Source organism: Cydia amplana, chromosome 4, assembly GCF_948474715.1.
Source record: "Cydia amplana chromosome 4, ilCydAmpl1.1, whole genome shotgun sequence".
Lineage (NCBI taxonomy): Eukaryota > Metazoa > Arthropoda > Insecta > Lepidoptera > Tortricidae > Cydia > Cydia amplana.
The window spans coordinates 20,811,033-20,820,925 of NC_086072.1; the positions used below are offsets into that span (position 1 = coordinate 20,811,033).

At 37.1% G+C, this 9,893-nt stretch overlaps 1 protein-coding gene across 1 annotated transcript; it reads left to right on the plus strand.

The window, feature by feature from the left end:
• The first annotated feature begins 69 nt into the window (after positions 1-69).
• Positions 70-8,466, plus strand: LOC134647684 (caveolin-3-like). The gene is made up of 3 exons (XM_063502038.1): positions 70-276; positions 7,611-7,790; positions 8,261-8,466. Exons 1-3 carry the CDS (start codon positions 196-198, stop codon positions 8,447-8,449), a joined length of 450 nt encoding a protein of 149 aa, XP_063358108.1. The 5' UTR covers positions 70-195; the 3' UTR covers positions 8,450-8,466.
• The last annotated feature ends 1,427 nt before the right edge of the window (positions 8,467-9,893 follow it).

A 9,893-nucleotide genomic window follows, 5' to 3' on the forward strand; every position in this document is an offset into this window, starting at 1 on the left:
CACAAAGCTAAATTACGATCGGGTACAGCGCCAGAACTTAAACTAGATCCTTCTATACTTACCCCAAAGATAAAAGAAGAACGTGTAGAAAAACAGTTGAAAGAGTCTGAAACGTGGACGGATCGGGAATCTGTGGAGACGGGTTGTCAGACGGACGGACCGGCGGTGTTGGACGTCCGGTCGGAACCGCTGAAGATGGCGGTCATTAAGCCGGACAGTGCGGATCGGGACGCTCTGGAGGATCGGGATCCGAATAACTTGAATACGCATGTGCAGGTAAGTTACCTATACTTGGTCAAGCAGATCTTGACAGTAGAAAAAGGCGCGAAATTCAAATTTTCTATGGGACGATATCTCTTCGCGCCTACATCTTTCAAATTTGCTGCGTTTTTCTACTGTCAAGATCTGCTTGACAAGCTATAAATACCGTTTTTCATAAAATTACATAATAGGTTTTGTCTTTAAAAAAAAACAGTTTTTTTAATTATCACAAAATTGAAGGTAGGAAGGATAACTAATTTTAAGAATAGGATTTTTGTTCTGTTTTGACGACAAAAACTCGCAAGACATTTTAATATTCCAAAACTTATTTTGACATTAGGTAATAACTAGGCGCTTTTAAATTGCAGCGTGACAGCGTGATATTAAAGACAGTTTTTGTCACAATCGCGTGGTGTTAAAAAAATATGGTGATACTTCCACTTTTGTCATTGCAAAGCCTGTAGAGTTAGTCTAAGTCCGACTCTATACATATGATTCGGCTAAGTTGTGTTCTAATGTATGGGGAAGACAAACAAATTATAGCCAGCCTTTTATGAATGTAGTATGATACCTTTGGGTATGGTGCTATACGCACACTAGCGTTCTCAAAAATTAAAAAAAAACCGTCAACCGGGACATATTTCATACTAAAAGGGGAGGTTGCGGCAGGTTGGGACGCTAGTGTGCGTCAAGCACCATACCCAAAGGTATCATACTAATTTATAAAAGGCTGCCTATAATTTGTTTTTCAAAAAACACAATTTAACCGAATCAATATATAATTATAATTCATATAATTAATATATAATTATAATTTATAAATCATATTATTCCTTACTAGCGACCCGCCCGGCTTCGCACGGGTTAACAAATTATACATAAACCTTCCTCTTGAATCATTCTATCTATTTAAAAAAAACGCATCAAAATCCGTTGCGTAGTTTTAAAGAAATAAGCATACATACAGACAGACAGCGGGAAGCGACTTTGTTTTATACTATGTAGTGATGATTATTCACATTATAAATAAGTATGTAAGTACGTCGTAGTAGTTAGTGGGTTAATAAAACAATGTCCAAACAATAAACAAAACGTTTAAAAAACCTTTCTTGGAAGTAAAATGCTTACGTCACTAACAACTTAATTCCACCCTGTCAAGCATACAATTAATAACCCACGTAGAAACACGTCATTTCTGAACTCAAGTGTGAATTGTTGAAAACCCCTTTCAGGACAGACTATGAATTATTTAATAATATGTAAATAAGCCCTCGAAATAGATTTCAACAGAAAGAGGTGTTTGTAAAGAGGGTGCCAAGTTTGTTTGTATATGCGATAATCGTACCTTCCTCCTTTCCCAATCCATCCAATCTAAGAGATCCATGGGCAGACCCAGAAAAAGATGGAAGGATGTAGTGCTAAAGTACATGAGTGAGTGGAAATTATCCGAGGACCATGTGGAAATTCTACGCTATGGAAAATTCTGTGGATTTTGTCTTATCTTCTAGAAGAAAAACGTAGTTAACTATTGTAAAAATGTCAGTCGGAGACAGCATATTTAACACATGTTATCAGGCTGCAATACTGAAGACTTAAGTATCTAGATTGCAATTAGTTGGGTAAAGGTTGCAACTTAGCAATATCGTCACTAACTTTAGTTACAATCAGGTGAGATCCCTGGTCAGTCTGTATTAAAAAAGTAACAGTACCATGATGTCTTATTGCGATTCTGTTTAGGACCTAAACTGAATTGCTAAGGGACGGAGTTATGCGTCTTACTTACATATGTAGCTCCTTCCCTTAGCAATTCAGTTTAGGTCCTAAACAGAATCTCAATAAGCATCATGGTAAAGCCCCAATACGCTACTTTAATGTACTTTAAATATGTATGTACAAAAGATCAAATTTCATGAATATCTTTCCCAACTTGGCTATCTAACTCGCTGCTGTTTGTACGGAAATTAATTTGCATGTACCTTCAGCAAGCTGTTAGCAAAGGTCAGGACAGAAAGGTCACGTTGAAGCTAAATTATGCGTGTTTTTATTGCAGTTTCTATCTATTTTGGACAGTTGTCTAAGAGAGGTGAGATTTTTGGGCTGATAGTTTATTTCTACCGTAGGTACAGTTTGTGTAAAGGTATAGCCCATTTTATTTTGATCTCATAATAGGTTAGAAATAAAACCCCTTCTTGAGGTTGCCGGCTCGTCATCATCTACAAAGCTAGGCTTAGTTCGACAAGGTAAATTTCTAAAACCTTAAGTAAGTTATATAAATTTCACTCACTATAGGAAGTGTTATATGATAATTAGTAGTTATTTATTTAGTCATTTAGTCATCTATTTATTGCAACCATAGTGTAGTACAGATCTTATAACTAGGTACATTTAGAGTCATATGGGCCCTGGCAGGGCATTGCAATGTCATACATATTTTAATTTACAATAATCCCAAAAATTTTATAAACTCATATCTAATATTCCTAATTTTATACATTATATTATATTTATTATTTATATTTTTAGAAACATTGCACTTACATTTTAAAATCACTTACATCTAGATCATATTTCATGTCAAGTTAGGTATATAAAATTTCAAATATCAATTCCAAAAATAATACAATAGAAAATAAAGTCGGACTATAAATTAAGATTATACAATTAAATATAATAATTATTATTACCATGTCAAATTATTTTCATTTAAAAAGTCAAGTTATTTTCATTTAAAAAGTCATCAACAGAGTAATACGCTTTTTCTGTAAGCAGGTTCTTTAATTTATGTTTAAATATGTGGTGTTTGCCCTCGACCTTTATACTTTCCGGGATTTTGTTATAGATATATATAAACCTAACATGTGGGCTGTTTCTATGCATCATTAAATTTGATTTCGGCAGCCCTAGTCTGTTTTCATGCCGAGTTGTCATTCTTCTATTTGGGGCATCTTTTATTTGGCGGAAAAGGTGCATGTGCTCCCTGACGAACATGCCAACCTCTAAAATATAAATGGATGGAAGGGTGAGAAATTTATACTCTTTGAAATAACGTCTACATGGTTACCCCATAAGGTGCAATAATCGAACGAGCGAGCGAAGCGAAGCGAAGTTCTTACATTCGACTTTGAACACACGGCTGGCTAGGGGCACGTCCCGGCATTTCAATGTTTTTAAGCTGAACTTTCAGAGGATAGTTTGATACTCAATAACTTAAGTAAATTTGTTCTAATTTAAATGAAATTGGGTGAACGTATAGTCGAGGGCATTATATTTTAGTCATTAAATTTTGAGCTGGCTTGAACAAGAGGTTATTGAGCTAGAAGAGCTTAAAATGCTAAAAAGCCATTTGTGAGGGGTCTTGCTATTCTGGTCATTTTAATTGCAAGAAAGTATGGTCGAGTTTGGTATCAAATGAAAGTGCTCGGTTTACACATTTATAATATTGTTTTTTTAAAGATTCTTTTTGAAAATTATGACAATTTTGGAATCCAAGATGGCGGCCATGCACTGTCATTAAATCGTAATGGATATCATTTTATAGGTTTTAGGGGGCGCAGATTTCGAAAATAATGATCATTTTGGATTCCAAAATGGCGGCCATGCACTCCATGCAGTATGTCATAAAAGTCGTCATGGATATAGTTTTATAGGTTTTAGGAGGCGCTGATTCCGAAAATGATGACCATTTTGGATTCCAAATTGGCGGCCATACAGTATGTCATTAAAGTCGTCATGGATGTCGTTTTATATGTTTTAGGGGGCACAGATTTCGAAAATGATGACCATTTTAGATTCCAAGATGGCGGCCATGCACTATGTCATAAAAGTCGTCATGGATGTCGTTTTATAGGTTTTAGGGGGCGCAGATTTCGAATATGATGACTATTTTGGAATCCAAGATGGCGGCCATGTACTATGTCATAAAAGTCGTCATGGATGTCGTTTTATAGGTTTTAGGGGGCGCAGGTTTCGAAAATGATGACCATTTTGGATTCTAAGATGGCGGCCATCCAGTATGTCATAAAAGTCGTCATGGATGTCGTTTTATAGGTATTAGGGGGCGCAGATTCCGAAAATGATGACCATTTTGGATTCCAAAATGGCGGCCATGCAGTATGTCATTAAAGTCGTCATGGATGTCGTTTTATAGGTTTTGAGGGGCGCAGATTTTGAAAATGATGACCATTTTGGATTCCAAAATGGCGGCCATGCACTATGTCATAAAAGTCGTCATGGATGTCGTTTTATATGTTTTAGGGGGCACAGATTTCGAAAATGATGACCATTTTAGATTCCAAGATGGCGGCCATGCACTATGTCATAAAAGTCGTCATGGATGTCGTTTTATAGGTTTTAGGGGGCTCAGATTTCGAAAATGAACCATTTTAGATTCCAAGATGGCGGCCATGCAGTATGTCATAAAAGTCGTCATGGATGTCGTTTTATAGGTTATAGGGGGCTCAGATTTCGAAAATGATGACTATTTTGGAATCCAAGATGGCGGCCATGCAGTATGTCATAAAAGTCGTCATGGGTGTCGTTTTATAGGTCATGGTCATCATTTTCGAAATCTGCGCACCTGTTTCAAATAAGATATAGATGCATCCTAGTAAGTCAACAACATCTATATCTACTATCGAAATGTACTTTTGATAGTAGTAGTACGAAATGTTATCTGAAAGGAATCAAGTAATGCATTCCTGTAATGAGGAATCGACATTGATTCCAATTACTAGTAATTGTAATATTCGAGAAATTGATTCCTGATTCCTCAAATGGAATTGTACTTAGTAATTCGGTATTGTTACATTACAAAGTACCTAATCTGGGAATCGGTAATCAGATTAAAAAGTAATTTCAAGTAATCGTGGAATCAGGATTCAAGTACGAAATGCCCATCTCGGACTAAGTAAGTAAGACGAACCGCGAGTTCTCCGTTCGGGCCGAACTACTAGTAATACAGTTTATAAACTTGGTTACTTATATGTTAGGTAAGTATGCTAAAGTGAATCCACCTAGGGCCCTAGGCGGTTGTGCTTCAAATTAATAACACATTTATTTAGGTAGAAATACATTCAATTTTCTTATTTATTTTGTAACAAGTATACAGATTAAAATTGAAGTTAGTCATCAAAATGATTTAATGTAGTAACATGAAGTGCTCTTTACGGTTCAGTCGGGATTATAAGTTGATGGTAGATGGTAGTAACCCCGTCCGATATTACGGGACGGGCCATCCCGTGTTTAATTTGCCAAATGGGTCAGAATCGAGACACACCTTTAATCTTAAGGGTGTGTAACTTGGCGGGGGCACTGCAGTGGCCCAGATTATTTTTAACGTCTTTTAATTCATTATTAAGTAACTTCACAAAAACCAATTAAAAACAACACATAAAAACTTGTATTTCTGTTAATTAACAAGAAATTAATACAAAACTATTTAAATACTTAAGACCGACATTAAAAGAGCATTGGAACCAAATAACCCATGTAAAGGAAGTATTTAAGACTTAAGTAGATGGAAAACAGGCTTACCTACTTGCTCCTTAAAAATAACTACTATTTTCCCTTCAACTTGACTGTGTAAAAGAACTCGGCCGCATTAACAACCCCAATTACTGGCACGCAAAAATGAAAAATGCCCAGTTAATAAAAAGAAACATACGACGGTCAAATGCACGTAGGCACTGTTACTACTGCACTAGATTTGAACCAAAATAACTCTGCACAGGCTTTGCAATAACAAGGTTTTTATGTGTCACCAAATACAACGTTGAATGAGGTACTTCCACCATATCACGTCAAAGTTTAGGGTCATTCTACAAAAATCTCATTCACCAAACAGCTAAGCGGAATCTCTTGGGAATTTGCGAATAGGTATAGCCAGGGGAATGAGATTCCAGGGGAATGAGAGTAGAATGACCCTTTATGTTTACTTTACGATACCCTCTACCCTACCGCTCACCCTTACGTACTTGCCCTGTCAAAGGCTGAAAAGACGTACACAAGTAGCATTGATTTTTCAATAAGTCTGGTTTAATCAAACATAACAAGTATGTCATTGTCAAAGAATATTTGATAGCTTTTCAAGGTGCCACGGTATTAAATAGCATTGTACTTCGTCAATGAAAACTCGCTATTTCCGTGCCAAGGACGCTATTTTAATTTTACTTCTATATTTCTTGATTGCATGTTTTCATGTGTGTAAATGAGTTGCTTTTTCATATTACTACTGCCACGGAAATCTGCGAGTCTTTCTGAATGTCCTTTGGTTTCAAGTTTCTTCATACTGTCAGATGTGGCTGTGCGCTATCGAAATTATCGAATGAAATTTACGGGTCTCTATTGTTTTCCAAATAGTTTTAAGCCATAATGTATTGTTTGCCCGCATTTTCGTTAGTCAATTTATTTGGTTCAGATACGCGTCACTTTTCAGGATTGCCATAAAACAAACCTAACCTAACCGAACACATCTAGGTATAGGATAACCTTACGAAAATCCTGAAAAGTTAACGGTTTCTGTTTTATGACTAATGATAATATGACAAACAATAGGTACCTACATTATGACTTGAAACTTTATGGGAAACAAAGGGACCCCGAAATTTACACTAGGGGTTCAACTAGCGTAAATTTCATTCGATAGCATGACGGACGCGTTTGCGTTAAGTCTCATTTTGTATGGGATTTTGAACAGCGCGCCAAGCGGGACGTTTTGGAAACTCAAAATCCCATACAAAATTAGACTTAACGCAAACGCTTACGTCACGTCACACGATCGAATGAAATTTACACTAGGGGTACAAGTTTAGGTTCTAACAAAATACTTTACAGTACCTAACGCAGTTGCAGTCGCCCTTCGAATGGGTTTATACGGGTTAGGCACCCGCGCCCGCAGTGTATCGAACTTTTCCACATGGTTGACCCACTGTAAAAATAATGCCATAATTTCATGAGGTCACGCGAGCTTCACACGGAACGTGAAGAGAGGCCATTGACTTTTGGTTATCGATGTGGGACACATTACGTTACTGGGATTGGTCACGGAAATTGGTCTGCTTTTACAAATAGTATTCAGTCGGATGCAAGAATGGCCGATGTCTTTACACACACTGCGTATATCTTTAGAATTTTTCAATTTAAGTGACTCTTGTGAAGTTGAATAATTATGTTGGTTTAATACTTTGGGATATATTTATAGTTACCATCGCCCACACTATTAATTGTACATCGGTGGACCTTATGCAAAAAGGTCCACCGATGTACAGTTAGGAATGTTGCTGTATGTAGGTACAACGTCGTTCGCAAAACCGCAACGATTAAGTGAACTATAATTATTCATTTATCCACAGATAGTATGGGACGACATAATAGGCGAGCCAGAAGGCGCGCGCAGCCCAGAATGCGCATGGAGACTCAGCCATGCGTGCTTCAGGCATACTCGGAACTGGTGCTACACTATAATGGCTGTGATTATAGCACCGCCGTGTGCACTAATACTGGGCTGCGGCTTTGCCTGTCTTGCCTTTGAGGTAAGAATGCTTCTATCTAAGGAGAAGGCTGCTGCTGACTCTCTCTCTCTCTTTCTCTTTCTATTGATACACGATACTATAGTCGGTCAAGCAGATCTTGTCAGTAGAAAAAGGCGGTAAATTTGAAAAATGTAGGCGCGAAGGGATATCTTCTCATAGAAAATTTGAATTTCGCGCCTTTTTCTACTGACAAGATTTGCTTGACCATCTATAGCTGTGCTTATAGCACAGCGCCGTGTGCACTAATACTGGACTGTTGCCTGTCTTGCCTTTGAGGTAAGGAACTCATCTAGATAACTCTTTCTCTCTCCTTTTATGTATATATAGCTTTTTCTTTATCTCCTTCTTTCTCTGAATGCGCGAATAAAATATCGTGACACCATTTTTATATTGGGCCCCATATATTCCACGGCTCTTCTCTTTCCGCACAGACTCTATAATGTTTATTGACAGTCACTAATCTTTTTCAGCAAATCTGGTGCACCGGACCATGTCTACGCTGCGTGAAGATCTACTTCGCTTCATTCCGTACAATCGTGCAATCCTGCATGGCTGCCACTGTGGTACCCACTTGCGAAGCCATCGGCCATATTTGTCGGCATATCCGCGTTAACTTCAGAAAAGAGGCCCCGGATGATAATGATATGCTTGTCGTTTAAATTTAAAACGGCCCTATCGACTTGTACCATCGCCCACACTGTTAACTGGCAGTTCGTAAACCTTATTATAAAAGGCATAAGGTCCAACGCAGAGAATGCACAAAGCCGTGACGAGTGGCGAAACTGGCGAAGGACAGGGGAGGCCTTTGCCTAGCAGTGGGACACAATATAGGCCTCAGACTATAAATACGCATAGACAGATAGTCCCCATACGGCTAACCGAGATAACTAGATCTATTTTACAGAAGAAAGCTTGAGATACTAAAATGTTGAAGTTATATCTAATTTTAATAAGTATTTATTAGGTTAGGATTTTTAAGAAACTTGTAGGTATTTTTAGTAGCGTGTCTCTTTGTCTATTAAGTGTAATAGATTTGGTATATGCCGAACGTGCCTTTACGAAATCAAGGAACCATTTTTTTTTTGTAAAACCAATATGTTTCAGAAGCACATTAAAGCTTATGTCTTTACTGTTTCGATTTTGTACTCTAATATTAATATAAGTAAGTAAATAGGTACAATTACTCTAAGCATAACTATTTAACAATACTCGTACACTAACAATATGGCCGGTACTAAGAAATATAGGTATAAAAATATACGTTTAATTTAATGTATAGTTAAAATCAATTAATTAATATTCATTGTATTGCGATATATTAATATGTAGTTACTTATCTATATTGTTAAGAAAATCTAATTATTAAATTTTCTTATTACATTCAATCGCTAATTTTATTATAATAGATGGTCAAGCAGATCTTGTCAGTAGAAAAAGGCGGCAAATTTGAAAAATGTAGGCGCGAAGGGATATCGTCCCATAGAAAATTTGAATTTCGCGCCTTTTTTTACTGACAAGATTTGCTTTCAGACCAGCTTTATGTTTGTTGCTGACTGAACCTTTCCATTGCATAACCATCCTCAAGTTTAATGGCCTCTATAAACGTCACCGATAATCGCATTCCGATTTGCAATTGCGGTATTTCATCGATCGATTTTCGGCTATCATAAAGTTAATATAGCTGGTCAACCAAATCTTGTCAGTAAAAAAGGCGCGAAATTCAAATTTTCTATGGGACGATATCCCTTCGCGCCTACATTTTTCAAATTTACCGCCTTTTTCTACTGTCAAGATCTGGTTGACCAAGTATAGCATCGTCGAAATTACCTAAAATCGCATGCCATTTGTTGCAAGGTCTGTAGAAGCCTTAACCATCCTCAAGTTTAAAAAGAATTCAATAGCCAGTTCAAGTAGCTATTTGGACTATCTAATCTGACAGCTGATAAGGTCCTTCACCCCGCATAAAGGGTAGAACGGTGGTGAAACACGCGATTCTTTAATATGGATTTTTAATTACCTTTGTGACGCTGTGATTCAACACCTACGACGGCTACAACTGTTTAAAATGCAGGCTTGCTTTTAAAATAATTAAGCCTCGGTTGA